The sequence below is a fragment of the Rhincodon typus genome, chromosome 1 (assembly GCF_021869965.1).
Source record: "Rhincodon typus isolate 14 chromosome 1, sRhiTyp1.1, whole genome shotgun sequence".
Lineage (NCBI taxonomy): Eukaryota > Metazoa > Chordata > Chondrichthyes > Orectolobiformes > Rhincodontidae > Rhincodon > Rhincodon typus.
Window position 1 is genome coordinate 24,940,309 of NC_063332.1, and position 19,699 is coordinate 24,960,007.

At 40.8% G+C, this 19,699-nt stretch overlaps 1 protein-coding gene across 8 annotated transcripts in view; it reads right to left on the reverse strand.

Annotated features, from left to right (window-relative positions):
• ccdc142 (coiled-coil domain containing 142) overlaps window positions 1-19,699 on the reverse strand; it is a 164,882-nt gene that overhangs the window by 128,164 nt on the left and 17,019 nt on the right. For 6 of the 8 annotated variants that reach the window (XR_007263052.1, XM_048601969.1, XM_048601951.1 and 3 more), the window contains exons 2-4: window positions 14,996-15,146; window positions 10,546-10,607; window positions 6,180-6,309 (exon numbers count right to left, since the gene is read on the reverse strand). Coding sequence is in view for 7 of the 8 variants with exons in the window: in XM_048601969.1 (XP_048457926.1) it covers window positions 6,180-6,309; window positions 10,546-10,607; window positions 14,996-15,092 (289 nt within the window). In the remaining variant the exon portion in view is untranslated. The remainder of the gene's footprint in view (window positions 1-6,179; window positions 6,310-10,545; window positions 10,608-14,995; window positions 15,147-19,699) is intronic. The other 2 variants (XM_048601975.1, XM_048601972.1) reach the window with 2 other exon arrangements.

Here is a 19,699-nt window from a genome sequence, read left to right on the forward strand (position 1 = left end):
ATCTCCCCTCCCCCTACCGCATCCCAAAACCAGCCCAGCTCGTCCCCGCCTCCCTAACCTGTTCTTCCTCCCACCTATCCCCTCCTCCCACCTCAAGCCGCACCCCCATCGCCTACCTACTAACCTCATCCCTCCCCCTTGACCTGTCCGTCCTCCCTGGACTGACCTATCCCCTCCCTAACTCCCCACCTACACTCACCTTTACTGGCTCCATCCCCGCCTCTTCGACCTGTCTGTTTCCTCTCCACCTATCTTCTCCTCGATCCATCTTCTATCTGCCTCCCCCTCCCTATTTATTTCAGAACCCCCTTCCCCTCCCCCATTTCTGATGAAGGGTCGAGGCCCGAAACGTCAGCCTTCCTGCTCCTATGATGCTGCTTGGCCTGCTGTGTTCATCCAGCTCTGCACCTTGTTGTCACAGTAAATTCAATGATTTCTCTTGAACAGCATGCCTCAGACAAAGAAAATTGACAAGTTGAAGACTGTTGAGCTTTCAAAAAACAGTCTTTTTTTTAAAGCAACAGGAGGTGGTAAGGTCTACATTGAAGCGTGTTTTCATCTGCTGGCAAAACAAAATAAATCATTCACAAATGAAGTAATTAAAGAAGCAATGACTATGGTTGCCGACTCTTTATTCAAAGGTTTCAAGAACAAAGAAAAAATAATGATGATCTAAAGCATGTCACTTGGTGCAAATGACACAAAGGTAGTTGGAGGGATAGGTAGTGTTGAGCAAGTGGGGAGGCTACAGAAAGACTTGGAGAGGCTAAGAGAGTGGGAAAAAAAATTGGCAGATGGAATACAATGTGGGAAGGTGTGAGGTTATGCACTTTAGTAGAAGAATAGACTGTTTTCTACATAGGGAAAGGCTTTGGAAATCTGAAGCACAAAGGGACTTGGGAGTCTAGTTCAAGATTCTCTTAAGGTTTAACATGCAGGTTCAGTTCGCAGTTAGGAAGGCAAATGCAGTGTTAGCATTCATTTCAAGAAGGCTAGAATACAAGAGCAGAGACGTACTGCTGAGGCTGAATAAGGCTCTGGTCAGACCACATTTGGAATAACGTGAGCAGTTTTGGGCCCTGTATCTAAGGAAAGATGTGCTGGCCTTGGAGGGGGCTCAGAGGATGTTTAGAAGAATGATCCCAGGGATGAAGGGCTTGCCACATGAGGAGCAGTTAAGGATTCTGGCCTTGTACTCGATGGAGTTTAGAAGGGGGGGGGTCGGTGGAAATCCGATTGGCACTTACAGAATACTGACAGGCACGGATTGAGTGGACCTAGAGAATATGTTTCCACTTGTAATTGAGACTAGGATCTGAAAGCACAGCCTCAGAGTGAAGGGAACAACCATTTAAAACCGAGATGAAGAGGAATTTCTTCAGCCAAAGGGTGGTAAATCTGTGGAACTTATTGCAGCAGAAGGCTGTAGAGGCTAAGACATTGAGTGCATCTAAGAGAGATAGCTAGCTTCTTGATTAGTAAGAAAATCAAGGGTTATGGAGAGAAGGCAGGAGAATGGGATTGAGAAACATATCAGCCATCATTGAATGGCGGAGCACATTCAATGGGCTTAACAGTCTAAATTCTGTTCCTACATCTTATGGTTTTATGCTTCCACAGACGACTGGAATTTTTGTCCAAAAACACCTTTCAGCATCTACAACAAAACCTAAGGACCGTGAATGCTTCTCACTGCGGTTTGATGAATTAATTAGTTGTTATGTCCTTAAAAACCATGCTCATGAAAAGCAAAGAGGATCTTCTCACCCTTTTGCCCTTAAAGAGAGAACAAGGGGTGAGAATATTTACAACAAATTCAAAAAAGTTCATACTTGATAAAAATATTTCGATCAATACACTGGCTTACATCATAAGTGATGGTGCACTAGTCATACGTGACATAAACACATGCTTTGTTATATTTTACAGAAGTTATACTGATTGCCACTCTTTTGTCAAATGCCACTGTATATTCCACCAACAAGCACCAGTAAAAGTTATGGACTTTTCTCATGTAATGAAAGTCATAAACCTGATTTGAGCAAAGCCTTTCAGCACCATTTGTTTAAATCCTTACTCAATGAGCTCGATGCCGCCCATGGTGAACTAATCCTCCATGCAACTGTGAAGTGGTCAAATTGAGGGAAGGTCTTGCAAAGGATTTTAGATTGAATGCCTAAAATACTCAATTAAATCAAGGACTGGAGGTTGCACTGAGCTGCCAGACAATGCATGGTTGCTCAACTTCAATTCTTTGCAGACATAGTGTCAAAATTGAACAAGCTGAACTGTGAACTGCAGGGAGAGGCAGACTTCATACATATAATCAGTGCTGTAAAGGCATTTAATTTGAAACTGGGTTTGTGGTCCTCCCAATTAAACAAAAACAAAATTAATGCTATAACCCTTCCTGAATCTGGGAAAAATACTAGAAAAAAGATCAAAGTCAAAGAAAAACGGTTCCATCCAGAAAACTGCGCACACATGAAAAAGGGAAGCAGAGGAACTCAACAGCTAATTTCAGGAACTAGATGCAATGGGAAAAAGTGTCATGTTTGTCTCAAATCTATTCCTTCAAGTAGACATTGGTGGTTGGCTACCAAATTCCTTCAGATATTTGATTTACAAAGCAGTGGAGTAGACATGGAAATAATTATTATGCAAAATGATGTGAAGCTGAAAGTTAGATTAAGGGACAGCCATTCTGGGGGACTCAAACAGAGAAAAACAACCGTTCCAATTCACCCTTCAGATGAAATCTTACTTTGATTCTTCTGTATGACAGTGCTTTCCCAAATGAAGACAATCAAGTTCAAGTATCGACTGTCTCACAGATACCTGTTTGATGAACTGTATACAACCGGCAACCTCAAACTACAACCCAGGATTCAAGCCACTAGCAGATAACGTGAAGTCATTGGGGTGTCAAACCGAAGCTTGGTGAGTCTTTGATCAGTCAGGGACAAGACAAGATTAATAATTACACATACTTGGTCTTAGATTTATTTGGCACTAAAAATAAACTCTTTATTTTAAATTTTCTTTGGAGTCGATCCTAAGTAGCATGTAAATTCAAAAGTGATCTTTTCCTTAAAAAGGTTAGAGATCACTGTTTTAGACGGCACACACTGCTGCAACTGTGTGCTATTGGAGGAGGATATGAATGCTTGTAGATACAATGACAATCAAGCAGGCTCTGTCCTGGATGGTCTCAAGCTCGAGTATTGGTGGAGCAGCCCACATCCAGAGAAATGGAGTATTCCCATATGCTTGAGTTAGCTGCATCTTTGGTGGACAGGTTATAAAAAGTCAGCACAGGAGTTACACATTGCAGTATTCCTAGCTCTGACCTGTTTTATATCCAGAATATTCATTTAGCTAGTCCAATTTAGTTTCTGTTCAATGGTAACCTCCAGGAGGTTGTTAGTGCCATTGTAATGCCATTGAATGTAAAGGGGCTATGGTTAGACTCTTTTGTTGGAGACGGTCATCGCCTGGCACTTGTGTGGCTCGGATGATAATTGCCACTTGTCACCTCTAGCCTGGATATTGCCCAAGTCTTACTGCATTTAGACACCGACTACTTCATTATCTGATGAAGAAAGGTGCTGAAGAGTGTACAATCATCAGTAAGCATCCCTAATTCTGACCTCATTATGGAGTGAAGGTTATTCATGAAGTAGCTGAAGATGGTTGGGCCTAGGGCACTATTTTGAGGAACTACTGCAGTGATGGCCTAGAGCTAAGATGACTGACCTCCAATAACCATAGCCACTTTTTAGTTTGCTAGGTATAACTCCACTAGAAGAGAGATCACTAGTTTTCCTAGGATTCCTTGGTGCTAGTCTCACTCAAAAGCAGGACTAATGTCAAGGGCAGTAACTCTCATTTCACCTCTGGAGTTCATTTATTTTGTCCATGCTTGAACCAAGCTGTAATGAGGTCAGGAGATGGATGATCCTGGTGGAGCTCAAACTCAGCAGATTACTGAAATGCAAATGTTGCTTGAAAGTACTGATGAGGACTCCATCCATTGCTTTACAGCTGAATGAAATTTGACTGATGGAGTGATAATTGGCCAGATTGGATTTGTCCTGCTTTTTGTATACTGGACGTTCTGGGCAACGTTCCCCATTTCAGCTAGATGCCAATGTCGTAGTTGCAGTGGAATAGCTTGGCTGGGGGTATGACAAGGTCTGGAGCACAAGTCTTCAGTAATGACAGAATATTGTCAGGGCCCAATTCCTTTGCGATGCCTTCAGCCATTTCTTGATTTCATGTGGAATGAATCAAATTGGCTGAAGACTGGCACTTCTGGAGGAGGCGGAGATTGATAATCTACTCAACACCTCTGGATGAAGATTGTTGCAAATGCTTCAGCTTCAGGTTTTGCACTGATCTCCTTGCCTCCCTCGTCACTGAAGGTGGAGATATTTGTGGAGCCATCTCATCCAGTGAGTTGTTTAAAAGTCCCCTGCCATTCACAAATGGAGGAGAGGGAATGGCCTAGTGGTATTATCGCTGGACTACTAATCCAGAGGCCCAGATAATATTCTTGGGACCCAGGTGTAAATCCTACCGCAGTAGATGACAGAATCTCAATTCAATAAAAGTCTGGAATTAAAAGTCTAATGATGACCATGAATCCATCGTCGATTGTCAGGAAAACCCATTTGGTTCACTCATGTCCTTTAGGGAAGGAAACTGTTTTCTCATGAATATGCCAATGACTGACCACCACAGCAAACATATTTCAAAAAATAAAACTTGTATTCTATCAAGTTATGTTTCTCTCTGGGATTTAACTTATTCAGTACTACTGGGATCGGAACATTTTCTAACAACTTGGTCAACTTGGATACATAAATTCCCAAGAGCCCCTGTCATGCACCTTCTTTAAAACATTTTCATTTTGTGTTTGATGCTTCTAATCCTTCTTGCGTTAATTTTATCATTCTACATACCCATGTTAAATACCATCTTCTAGGTTATTCTTGCAGAGAACAGGCACCTACACCATTGCACAATTATGTGCCCATATGCCTCAATGTTTATTGCTTACTATCTTCTGCATTTTGCATCACTTGAGAACTTTGATATTATCCTCTTGAATATCCAAGTCAATAATATACAAGCCAAAAAAAGGTGTATTTGTAATTTAACTATAACAATCAGCAATCACGATGATTAAAGAATTCTGACTTTGACCCAAGCAGTTTTTATAGAAGCACAGAGTCATATGGCATGGAAACAGACCCTTCGGTCCAACTAGTCTATGCCAACCATAATTTTTTTGTTTACAAAACAGAAAGCAATTAACAATATGCAGGACAAAGCAGCCCATTTGATTACCAGTCCATCCATCAACTTCAACATTCACTGAGAGAGGCTACAGAGTGACATCTGACAGAGTGACACTGATGTGTACTAACCACCTGCACTGCACCAATGAACTCAGACTCCTTAGACAGGACCTTCCAAATCTATGATTATTGCGAAGGAAAAGGGTAGCAGATGCATGGGAACACCACCACCTGCCCATTCATACACAGGATTAGAACAGCAAAGATATTTGCAAGTAAACTGCTTGTACATGAGCGACAATTCTATAAAGTGGAATTTAGTGGTCAAAGATGTAAATTAGTTATTAAAAATGACAGAGTCTATATCGAAAAATAAGATTTGAAGTAATGGAATATTTTTATTTTCTCTTGTTGTGCCAACAAAGTTAGAACTAGTTAATTTAACAACAAAGACTTTCAAGTCCAATACAGAACACAGTCCTGGTTAAAGTCAATTTATCCAATTCCTTTTTGAAAGCTTCCACTGCCTACCCTCAACCTCCCCAGCAAAACCCCCAAAAATGAACATTTCTGTTACTGACACAAATCATCTTTGTGGCCTAAGTGAAACAATTTAGTACACATGTGTACTAATTTTTATCCGCTGTAATTGCATTTTGTACAAGATGGGTTCAGGTTAAGTATATAAATCAACTGAACCATCACTGGGAATGGCAGCATTAAAAAAAAATTAGCATGAAAACTAAAAAGTTGTTTTCCAGATCACTGCAATTTCTTTTTTAAAAATGTCATAAGTTATGCCAATTAACTTCAAAAAGGTGTTCATATTTCTCAATAACTCATTAAAACGAGCATATTTTCATTCAACTAAGTTACCTGATCCAGTTAAGTAATCAGCCTTTGCACTTTGCATAAATACCCCCGTTGTTATAGATTCCTTTAATGGCTTGGATTCTGGAGAGTTTAATGATGTCTGTAAGCCATTGTCCTCTCTGACTGCAGGATTCTGGAATAAATAGTTTAAACAGTTAAACCAAAATATTGGGTAAATTCTCTCACAAACAAAAGGTGAAAAAGAGAAGTATGCAAGAAAGCATTTTTGGCAAAAGTCATTTGTTCCCTTCAGAATCATTCAAGTCTTTAGACTGCAAGGTTCTTGCAGCACTTCACACGTAAGACATAGGCTGATAGCAACAGATACAATCTAGTGTTTACTCAAAGAACTGCTAAGCCACATAAAATTGGCAAGTCCCAGGTTCAACTCTCCTGTCTTGTCCCAGCTAGTTCGTCTCAACTAGTGTTGAGACAATAAGTAGTGTTAGCACTGGTTTCTGAATTCCCATATTAGACAGGGAAAACTTCTCAAGGTTCTGAGTCCGAGAAGTGTGCCAACAGTGGGTGTTGGCTAAATCACAGAATAGTACAGTTCAGAATGAGGTCATTTGACCATCAAGTCTGCAAATGGCTTTTAATGAGTATTTTGCATTATTCCCCAGATCTTTCCCCACATCCCATTTCTTTTTCCTTCAACAATTTATCCAATTCCTTTTTGAAAGCTTCCACTGAATCTGTTTGTATCATATGATCAGGCATTACATTCCAAATCCTAACCAAGTATTGCATAAAGAACCTTATCCTTATGTTACCTGTTTCATTAACCAGTCATCTTAAATTATCTGGATATTGGTCCTTCATTTATTGAAATCAATTTCTACTGCTTCTCTGCTCAAAAGACACATATTAATATTCAAATATGCTTTTAAAGATAGAATCGAGCTCAGCAAAGCACATTCACCTTCCAACAGAATTTCCAATAGCCAGCATTAAGGAAGACCCTGGGTCTTCGTCCTCCTTTTCTTGTCTCTCTTCTTTATAGAGTCAGAGGTTTATAGCATGGAAATAGGCCCTCCTGCCTAACTTGTTCATGCCGCCCAGTTTTCACAATTAATCTAGTCCCATTTGCTGATGTTTGGACTGTATCACTCTACTCCTATCCCAATGTTTCTTAAATGACAAAATTGTATTTGCCTCCACCACTACCTCTGGCAGCCCTTTCCAAACACTCACCACCCTCTATGTGACAAATCTGCCCCTCTGGACCCTTTTTAATCTCTCCCCTCTCACCTTAAACCTATGCCCTCTAGTTTTAGACTCCTCTACCATGGGGAAAAGCTGTTGGCTACCTACCTTATCTATGCCTCTCATGATTTGATAGACGTCTATAAGATCACTCCTCAGTCTCCTACGCTCTAGGAAAAATAGTCCTAACCTATCCAGTGTCTCCTTATGACTCAAACTTTCCAGTACAAGTAGCATCTAAGTAAATCTTTTCTGCACTCTTTCTAGCTTAATAATATCCTTTCTACAGTAGGCCGACCAGGACTGCACACTGTATTCCAAATGTGGCAGTCTTGCATCTTGCAGTCATATCTCAATGGTGACTTTCAGATCATATAGATTTATTTCTAATATTACAACCAGACCGTGGTCAAGGCCCCAAATTATTGTGGTTTCAGATGGAACACCCCAAACTGTCAAGCTCCTGGTGGGGAGAGGTGAACTGCCTCCCTTTGCTGTTTACACATCCATTTGCTTGGTTGCAAAAGATTAATTTGTCGTGGATTTGAGTTTAGAGTGCCTCTCTGCCACATTTTAATCCTTCAGTAGGATTACATCTGCGGTGGAAGCCTTGTTGTTTCTCAGCTGTCCAGTGGGTTTTTCAACCTCACAGTGAGCTAGAGATGCACTGAGATGGCGAGGTTGCAGAATGGGATTGAGCACACTTGTGCATCGAAGGTTGTGTCTTCATTGAGGAGGTCCTTGAAGTGCCCTCTCCAAACGGTGTTGACTGCATCTTGGTGTTTGTGAGTGACTGTCCGTTACTGGAGAAGTCAGCTCTCCGAGGATGATCTGACAGAGACTGCCCTCTGAGCCCGAGAACTCATTATACGCCCTATTTCCAGGAGTTGGCGGTTTATATTGTCTCAAATCAAGAGTCTTATTCCTATTGGCGAAAGGCCATGGGACAATTACTCACTACGTCAGATGACCAATGTCCCCCTTGCCCACTTCCATTTGAAAGCTGGTTTTCATTCAAAAGCAAAAAAAACTTATTTTTAAAAACACTGCACTCACAATATGGCAGTGTGGTGCCCAATAAATCAATTATCTACACTTGTAAAAGGCAAGTAATTACTGTAACACTATTAGATGAGATCTCATGCAACAGAGGAAATAATGAATATGGAATACTAAGATAACACAATTTTAAAATGGGACTCCAATTACAAACACTGTCCTCATGCAATATCGAAAAACAAGCTTCTAGCAGATAAAGTTGGATAATTATCAGTGTTGGAATCTTGACAACTTTCCGGCTGTAGTACAAAAGCACGTAAGCAACTGCAGTATCTCCATTGCCTCCCCAATAGCAACTAAACATAATCCACCAATCAAACCTACACTGTGTAGGTAGGATATTCATTGCATTTCTGAACATTCCAACTGATTCTTCAACCCACAGCCTTTGCTCAACATGCCCCTGCTGAAATTATTGAGATCAGGAACTCAGCAGATGAGGAAACATCAGTCATGACTCTATATATTCAACAATAGTAAATTAGTACATCAATGTCTGTCACTACACAATATCTGAAACCCATATGAACATATATATATTACACCATCAATACATTTTTTATGATGCATCTAACAGCAAACACTCTTAGTAGAAGCATAAACAGAACATACTATTCCTCATCGTCAATGAGAGGAATAGGGACAAGAAGTCAGAAAGGACTAGATCAATAAAAAGTGATAGAAATGGAATTGGGCAATACTCCAATAGGAAGGGAAAATACATCCAAACAAATCACATACACACACACACACACACACACACTCGCTTATTTTGCACATCCTGATAGCCAGTTCCAGGGCAACAACTTGCATTTGTTGAAAAATATCCTAAAACGTTACACTACTGAACAAAATTTAAGAAGCAACAAAGTAATATTGAGGCAGGTTGCCAAAAGATTTGTCAAAGAGGCAAGTTTTAAGAAAAGAGAGGAAGACAGGCCAAAAGATTTTAGGAGGGAATTACAGAGCAAGGGGCCTAGGTAGCTGAAATAATGGCTACCAACAGTAAAACAAAAATATATCAGTTTTGTGTCAACAGTATTAGATAAACACGTAATCTCAGAGAACTGCAGAACTAGAGGAGATGTCAGAGACAGACAATGGAGATACTTGAAAAAGGGTTCTCTCACGTTTGTGGAATACAAAAGATGGGAAGCTGAACTGGACAGTATTGAAATACCCATCTTGAAGCTTTCAACAGTAGATGAGTTAAGGGGCATAGAGACATATGACGTTCCAGAGACAGAATGACATGGTTTTGGTGATGGCGTGGAAGTTCACCCCAGGTTTAAATTCATCCTCACACAACAGCCAAGGAGAGGGATGGATTCATGGTTAGGGATTGGGGTACGAAGGTGTCTGCAGACAATAGATTTGTTCTTCTTAACAGTTAGCTAACCAAATTGCCAGAGATCCTTAGATAGCACCTTGCAAATCCACAATTACTTCCTTCCAGAGGGCAGCAGGTACTTGGGGACACCACCACCTGCAAGTTCCCCTCCAAGCAATATATCACTGTTTCTTCATTGTTGCAGAATCAAAATCCTAGAATCCCCTCCCTAAATGTATTGTCTGTCTACCTACAGCAAATGGACTGCAGCGGTACAAGAAAGTAGCTCACCAGCATCTTCTTGAGGGGAGGTGGGGATGGGACAAAAAGTGCTGGCCAGCAGCAATGCCAATGTCCCACAAGTGAATAAAACAAAATTCCCAGTACTGACTGCTGGACAAACAGTAATACAAATCAGAACCAATGAAGAGGTCAGTTGACGTGTTGATGCAAATCTGATTGTAAACAAGGTACATGAGGAACCAGAAATTGTGTTTTTCAGATTATTTTTCCAACAGCAGTATTTAGATAAGGAATAGGAGCCAGTCAAGGATAGGTCCTTGATAGGTCACCTACACAAAACAGAAAACCAAGGGAGATGGCAAAAGGAAGAACGAAAACACTAATTAACTGAAGAGTTTTGAGGTAAATTTTGTAAGACCTTGTCACACAGATGGTAGGAGGTCTCCCAAAACTTATCCTTACATGAAATGGAGATAGGCAGTGTTCACCTTCAACACATGGTGAAAAGAATTAAATTTAAATAAAGCTTACTTTATCTTCAGCTGAGGAAGTCACTGCCAATTCACGAGTCTTTGGAAATGATACTTCCTTACCTAAGGAAAAGGAAATTTAAAATTTAAACTTTAACCTTTACTCCAGTAAATACCAGATTCCAAACACCCAAGCACCTACTCTGTTGAATAAGAATGAAAGAAAGAATTTAAATTCTAAATAGTGCCTTTCAGGAACCTAGGCCATCACTTTTTACAACCAATTAAGTTCCTGTTAATGAAACAAAAAGAATTGTGTATGCTAGATATCTAAAACAACCAAAAACAGAAATTGCTGGACAAACTCAGCAGGTCCAGCAGCACCTGCGCAGAGAAAAGAGTCAATATTTTGTGTCCGGTGACCCTTTTTCAGAACTGAACCCTTCTAAAGAAGGGTTACTTGGCTCTGTTTTCTCTCTGTAGATGCTGTTGGATCTGCTGAGTTTCTCCTGGAATTTCTGCTTTTCTTTGTTTAATTTCCTTTTGAAGTGGAGTCACTGCTAGAATATAAGGGATCGTAATGTTGCATAAAGATCTGAGAAATAAATTATCATGACATTGTTTTATAGATATTGGTTGAGAGAAAAATATCAGCCAGGACACCAGGAAGAAGATTCTTGTTCTTGAAATACCATGGGATGGAATTACAATTTGTGCTTAACCTCTAATTCAAAAGATGGTTGTATCGGGATTGCTGTTCTCTGTTAGTTATCAAAATGTTGTCCTGCATTATGCCCTCAAGACTATAAAGTAGGATTCAATCCATAACCTTCTGACTAATAATTGACAGTGTGCCAAAGCTGATACCTAGCAACAAAACATGAGGGACCGACTTCCTGGCGGATGAGTTTGCTAGTGTTATTAGAAGGAATTTCAAATAGTTCAGCAGGGGATGGGAGACACAGACTGTTAGTTTAATAATGACACAGCATCAACAACAACAAAATCAGAAATGTTGGAAAAACACAGCATGTTAGACTGTGGAGAAAAAGCAGGGCTAAAGTTTCAGGTGCAGTGATCCTTCCACGGAACAGTTCAGATACTACTAAAATAAGGCAAGATTCGCCAAAATCAATGAGATAATTAGGTGGAGGCTTTCAAAACGGAATTGGCACGAGTCCAGGACCTAGCATGTTCCCTATAGGGTGAAATGCAGAAGCAACAATGTCAGAGAACCCTGAATGTCTAGGAGTATTTGCAAGGATGTTGCCAGGGTTGGGAGGTGTGAACTACGTGAGAGGTTGAATAGGCTGGCTACTTTCCCTGGAGCAACAGAGACTGAGGAGTGCCCTTAGAAAGGTTTATAAAATCATAAGGGTCATGGATAAGGTGAATAGCCAAGGTGTTTTTCCCAGGCTAGGGGAGCCCTAAACCAGACGGTATAGTTTTAAGGTGAGAGGGGAAAGATTTAAAAGGGACGTAAGGGGCACCTTTTTCCACACAGAGGGTGGTATGTGTATGGAATGAGCTGCCAGAGGAAGTAGTGGAGCCCCGGGCAATTACAACATTTAAATGGCACCTGGATGGGTACACAAATAGAAAGGGTTTAAAGGGAAATCGACCAAATGCTAGCAAATGAGACTAGATTAATTTAGGATATCTGGTCAGCATGGGTGAATTGGACCTAAGGGTCTGTTTCTAAGCTGTACAACTCTATGGCTGGATAAGAAGGAAGAGACAGGCTTTTAACAGGTACAAAGGAAGACAGTCAATGGAATTCATTGTGGAGTATAGAAAGTGCAGAGAGTAACTTAAGAAAGCAATTAGGACAGCAAAGAGGGAGCAAAGAAAAAACAGGTGAAATTATGAACCGTCTCAAAGTATTTCATAAGAGTATCAATTGGAATAGGATAACTAGGAAAAGAGTACTGTCCATTAGGGACCAAGGGGGCAATCTGTGAGGGGACCCAGAGGACTCTGGTCAGGTGTTAAACAAGTACTTTGCATCTGTCTTCACTTTGGAGGAGGAGGATGCAGGCACAGAATTCAAGAAGAGGGACTATGAGGCTCTTCAGCAGTTTGAAATAGGGAGTGAAGATATATTGGAGGTTTTGGCAGGCTTAAAAGTAGTCAAACCCTCGGGTCCAGATGAGTTGTATCCCAGGCTGTTGTGGGAGGTGAGGGAGGAAATCATAGGGGCTCTGACTCAAATTTATAATTTTTGACTGGACACAGCGGAGGTGTCTGAGGACCAGAGTACAGCTAATGTAGCTCCACTTTTCGAGAAGTGTGGTAGAGATAAACCAGTGAACTATAGACCAGAAAGTCACACATCGGTGGTAGGGAAATTATTGGAGAAAATTCTGAAGGAGAGAATTAACCTTTACTTGGCTTTGTCAGAGGGATGTCACACCTACAAAATCTGATTGACTTTTTCAAGGATAGGATCATGTATATAGATGAGGGTAGCGCTGTTGTCATGATCTATATGGATTTCAGTAAAGCCTTAGTGGTAGGAGTCAGAGGCCAGAGGTAGAAGGCTGTTTGTGTCACCAGAGGCCAGTGTCCAGTGACTTACCTTGAGGATCACTGCAAGGTCCCTTATTGTCTGATAAGTAAGATTTCTGGATGACACTAAGATTGGCTGGGAGCTTAATACTGAGGAAAAAGTTTACAGGAGGATTTCAACAGATTGGTCAGATGGGTGGATCAGTGGCAGATAGAATTTAACACTGATAAGTGTAAGGTGATGCAGTTTGGAAGATGTTACAAGACAAATGGGCACTCAATGAATGATAGGACACTAGGAAGCTCAGAAGAACTGAGGGATCTTGGGGCATTTGCCCACAGGTATCTGACGGCAGAAGGACAGATTAATAGGGTAATTAAGAAGGCACATGGGACAGGTGTCTTTATCAACAACAGCATAGAGGTTATGTCTGAGCTGCACAAGACTTTGGTTAGGTCACAGCTGGAGTGTTTTCTGGCATTGCACTATAAGAAAGATGTAATTGCATTCGTGCATTTGCAGAGGAGATTCACCAGGAAGTTGTCTGGGATGGTGCGCTTTTGCTATGAAGAGAGGCCGGACAGCTTGAGTTGTTTCCTTTGGAACAGAAAAGGCTGAGAAGGCAGGACATTTAGCATGGATTTGAGAACTTTTCTTTCACTCAGAAGTTGGTGGAAATCTGGATTGCATTGCCTGGGAGGACTCTGGTGGTGGGAAACCTCACAACCTTTCAAACGTTCTTAAATGGGCACTTGAAATGGCATAAAATTCAAAGTCATGGACCATGTGCTGGAAAGCAGGACCAGTGTAGATTGTGAGCAGTTTTTAAGAGGATTAGAGTGTCAGAAATGGGATGCCATCTTCAAAAGGAAAAGGAGACAGTGATAAAGCAGAAAATTAGAGCCAGGATGCATAAATTAGTACTGGTCATTGGTAAACTGCTAGAGTCTGTAAGCAATGGACAAAATTACTAGGAGGAATGACTGTTGACTGAGGTCACACAGCCAGTTAGATGGATTTAAAAAGGCAGCTTGATGAAGGCATGAACTCAAAAGACCCAAGGATGACTCCAGGTAAGGAAGAAGGTTCTTCTACTTGGTTAGCATATGATACATTATGGGAGACAGTAGTATAGTAGCATAGTATCATAACATTAAAGATGTATAATCCAGAAGCTTAGGTGAATTCCCTGGGGACTCAGGTTCAAATGCCTCTATACCAGTTAGTGGAGTTTAAATTATTGAATGAAAAGGAAAAAGTTGGAGTGTAAAACAGGGATAACGTTGTTATTATTTATTGTGGATCATTGATTAACAAAATGCTTTTTTTGTTACAATGACCCTTCTGGAAGGAAATTTCATCTTTACGTACTTTGGCATTGAGTGACTCCAGACCAACGGCACATTATTTGACTCTTAACTGCCCTCTGAAATAGCCTAGTCTATTTCTCAGTTCAAGGGTAATTAGGTCACACCCTGGCTCTTGCCAGCAAAGTCCAGATCATGCCATAGAATAAAGAACAAAACAAAACCTCCACCAAGCCTCTCCTTCCATTGTTTGAAACGACACGTCCTGCTTAACATAACTCAAATTCTCTGGTACTAAACATATACATTAAAGCCTTTCTCAGCAGCCTTGAAATTTTAGAATTTTCTTTTTTGCTTTACCTGCAAGACGTGAACACAGTACTTGACTTGGAATCCACACAGAATACTATATAATTTCTGTCTGGGTTTACTTCTTAGTGGTATGTGAAATTTTAGAGATAGAAAGCAGTGACTAAGTGGGGAAGCTAAATTATGAGGATACCAAATTTGAGGAAGTCTTGGAAACAAAAATGAATTCAGTATAAATTCTCAAGCTCTTCTAAAGAGTCAGGGTCACTTAAAATAAAATAATGCACACTCACACTTGTTTATTATTGGAAATTTCTGAACTACTATTTATTTTAGTAAAGGACTTGAATTGACTCAACAAGGTAGAAAATACTGTGGCTCCTTACTCGATTTGGTGAAACTTTCGGTTTCTGCTGGAGAAACCCTTTTTTGTCCCATCAAAGGGCCCAAAGGAAGTAGAAAACCTCCAGATGCCTGTGACATTTTCTCAACTGTGAAGGCACCAGAATTCAACCATGAATGTGCTATATCAGTTTCCTGAAAGTGCAAAATGAAATGAAATAAAATGGAAGAAATTTCAACATTACAAGTAAAATAACAACTTGATCTTATAATAAGGTGTTAATAATAACAGCATATTCACCGGGATCAAGTTCACCAGGGAAGAGGAGAACAACAATCAACTCCTATTTCTAGACATAACAGTGGAACGAATGAACAAAGGTGAATTCCTTACCAGTGTATACAGAAAGACTACACACACAGACCAAATCCTGAATTACAACAGAAACCACCCCAGCGTCCACAAACAGAGCTGTGTCAAGACTCTGTTTAAACAAGCGATAACTCACAGCAATACTCCGGAGCTGCGCAAAAACGAAAAGGAACACCTATACAGAGTCTTTGCAAACAATGGTTATCCTAACAGCTTCGTCTGCCGATACCCGACAAACAAACAACACCAAGAAGACACTGTACATCCCAACACACTGGCCACCCTACCCTATGTTAGGAACACATAAGAACTGACTACAAGACTCCTACGACCTCTTGGGAGAAGGATAGCACACAAACCAACAGCCACACTTTGCCAGTTACTCTCAAAGACAAAAGACCCCATACACACAATGAACAAGATAAATGTAATATACAAAATACCATGCAGCAATTGCAAGAAACACTACGTAGGACAGATAGGCAGGAAACTCGCCACCAGGATACATGAACACCAACCCGCAGCAAAACGGTACGACCAACTCTCCCTCATTTCAATACACTCTGACATAGAAGGACATCAATTTAACTGTGACAAAGTTACAGTACTAGGACAAGCAAGACAAAGACAAGCACAAGAATTCCTGGAGCCTGGTTTTTCACCACCAATGCAGTTAATAAACGTTGAAATAGACCCTATCTACATACCACTACGGTACAAAACCAGAAACAAGACTGCCCATCATGACAGATCGGACCATATAAATTCAGAGCGGGACAGAACAACAACACTTCAATGGAGGCTACACAGCACCAATGACGTCACCTAGAAGGGAGACTTGCATGAAAACCAGTCAGCTCGACGAACCAACCAACAACTCCAACCGTAACCTGAGCTACAGATCTTCATTAAAACATTTCAAAGCATGTTTCTTGCTGATATTCAGTAATGTCTTCATTATTAAACTCCTGTCAAGAAAGTACAACAAATGGAAATCAATGACTTATTAAAAATAAGAATGAAGTAAAATTGAGAGGAGATGGGCAATAACGAGGAAATAGAACACTATTGGAGGTGGCATCTTTCAACCATGGCTCTATCTGCCCATTAATTAAATGTAAAATATCCCATGGCTCCGTTTGAGAACTCTCATTTGTACAGAAGGTTCAACATACCAGAACATTCCAAAGAAAATTCAAAGGAAAGCAAGAGTAATTTAAAACTTAAGTATTGCTGAAAATAAGAGACAACTTGTCAAAGCTATTTATCTTATTCTCATCAGTACAGATGCAAGAATTTAAAATATTAAAAGAGAGCAACAATACATACAATGACAAAAGGATGCTGACTAGTTGCCAATTCAGCTCTGGTCAAGTTGCTGCCAGGGAGAATGGACCAGGGAACAATCATCTTAAATTGGTTGTTAGTGCATTTCTTAGCACACTTGGGTTTGTAATGTGGTGCACCGACCCGAAGCTGCATATTCAGAAATATCAGAACAGGAGAAAGTCATTCACCATTGAGCCTATTCTGCCATTCTATTATATCCAAGCTGATCATATATTTCAAAACCACTTTTCTGCACCATCTCCATATCACTTGATGCAATTCATTTCCCAAAACCCTTTGATTTCTGTCTTGAACATGCAAATGATTGAGCTAGCGTAGCCCTCTAGGGAGGACAATTCCAAAGATTCTCCACTCATTGAGTGGAAAATTTCCTCCCCCTCTCAAAGGCCTACGTCTTATTCTGAGATAATGCTCCTTGGTTCTAAGACTCACCAACCAGAGTAAAAATTGAACTACTGACATGCTTGCTAAGAACTTTCCTGGGTTTTAATGAGGCCACTTCTCAAACTTCAAAATTCTAAAGAATGCAGGCTCAATTTCCTCAATCTCTGCTTATAAGACAATCCCACCGTCCAGGAATTAGACTAGCGAATCTCTGTTGCAAGAAACAGCATAAATGTGATGGCATTTAGTGGGAAGCCAGAGGATTGGGATGCCTTTAAAAACCAGCACAGGACAACTAGAAAAGCAATAAGGTGGAGGGAGAAGATAAACTATGAAAGTAGGCTAGCTAGTAATATTCAAGAAGTTTACAAGAGGTTTTATTTTAGATACAGTAAACATTTTTAATAACCGCCGCCTATGGGATCAGAAGTGTGGCAGTTGATCAAGAGCTCCGCATAATCAATGTAAAAACACACACAAAGTATTAGAAACGTATTGTAGAGGGTATACACATCACTGTGATACTTCATTTACCACATAAATAATAATGCAACTTTGCCTTAAATAAAACTTAATAGCAAAGAGCCTTCTCACTTGCACCCTCAACTGATTACTTGGACATCACGGAGATCGCAAAAATACAGTAAATTTCCAGTATTTGAGATATATAATTTTTGCCAATCTATTCAGAGTGCCAGTTCGTAAGATTCCGTTTAAAACAAAGTTTGCTGTATATAAAAGGTCAGAAAGAGGCAAGAGTAGATATTCGACCACTGGAAAAAAAGAGGCTGAAGAATCAGTAATAGGGAACAAAGGAACAGCAGAGGAACTGAATAGATATCTTGCATCAGTCTTCACAGTGGAAAACACTAGAAGCATATCAGAACTTCAAGACAATCAGGGGCAGAGGTGAGTATAGTGGCCATCACTAAGGAAAAGGTGCTGAGAAAGCTGAAAGGTCTAAGGTAGATAAATCACCTGGACCAGATGGTCTACAGCCCAGAGATCTGGAGGAAAAAGCTGAGAAGATCGTGAGGGCATTGGTGGTGATCTTTCAGGAGTCACTGGAGTCAGGGGGTGCCCCAGAGGACTGGAAAATGACTAATGTAACACTGTTAAAGAAGGGAGGGAGGCAGCCGACAGGAATGGTGGGGCTGAGGAGTATTGGGAGGAGGTTATATGGGGGTGGGTAGTACAAATGTGAGGAGTTTGAGGGTAGGGACTGTGGCTAGAAGAGCAATTCTAGACTGTGGCTGGGCCAGTTAGCCTGACCTTGGTCGTTAATAAGATTTTGACTGCATTAGTAAGGATGAGACTGCGGAATATTTGGAAGAGCATGGTAAAATAGAGCTGAGTCAGCACTCTTCAAGGGGAGGTCAAAGCTTACAAATTGTTAGAATTCTTTGAGCCAGTAACAAGCAAGTTAGATAAAGGAGAGTCAGTGGATGTGATCTATTTCAATTTCCAGAAGGCCTTTGACAAGTTGCCACACAGGAGGCTGCTAAATAAGACAAGAGCCAATGGTGTTAGGGACAAGATACTGGCATGGATAAATGATTGGCTGACTGGCAGAAGACAGGGAGTAGGGATAAAAGGGTCTTTTTCAGAATGGTAGCTGGTGACTAATGGAGTTCTGCAGGGGTCAGTGTTCAGGCCACAACTATTCATGTTATACATTGACAATCTGAACAAAGGAACTGAGGGCATTGATGCTAAGCTTGCAGATAACACAGGGATAGGTGGGGGGACAGCTGGGTTGAGGAAGTGGAGAGGCTGCAGAAGGATTTGGACAGACTAGGAGAATAGGCAAAGTGGCAGATGGAATACAATGTGACAAAGTGTGAGTTTATATATTTTGGTAGGACGAATAGAGGTGTAAACTATTTTCTAAATGGGAAAAGGCTTTGGAAAGCTTAAGTACAAAGGGACTTAGGAGTCTTAGCTCAGGATTCTGTTGGGGCTCACACAGGCTCACTTGACATTTAGGAAGGCAAATGCAATGTTAGTAGTCATTTCAAGGGAGCCATTTGGATACAAAATTGGCTGGAAGGTAGAAGAAAAGGTGATGGCGGAGGGTTGTTTTTCAGACTGGAAGCCTGTGACCAGCAGAGTGCCACAAGGATCAGTGCTGGCTCCACTGCTTTTTGTCATTTATAAAAATGATTTGGATGTGAATATAGCAGGAATGATTAGTAAGTTTGCAGATGTCACTAAAATTGGTGGTGCAGTGGACAGCCAAGAAGGTTATCTCAGAGTACAATGGGACCTTGATCAGATGGGCCGATGGCGTTTAATTTCGATAAGTTGCATTTTGGTAAGGCAAATCAGGGCTTATAAACTTAGTGGTATGGTCCTAGGGAGTGTTGTGAGCAAAGAGGCCATGAGATGTAGGTTCATACTTCCTTGAGGGTGGAGTCGATGGTAGACAGGGTAGTAAAGAAGGCATTTGGTATGCTTGCCATCATTAGTCAGTGCATTGAGCATTGGAGTTGGGCTGTCATGTTGGTTCAGCCACTTTTGGAATACTGCATTTGATTCTGGTCTCCCTGCTATAGGAAGGATGTTGTTAAACTAGAAAGGGTGCAGAAAAGATTTTCAAGGATGTTGTTGGGGTTGGAGGAGTTGAGCAATAGGGAGAGGC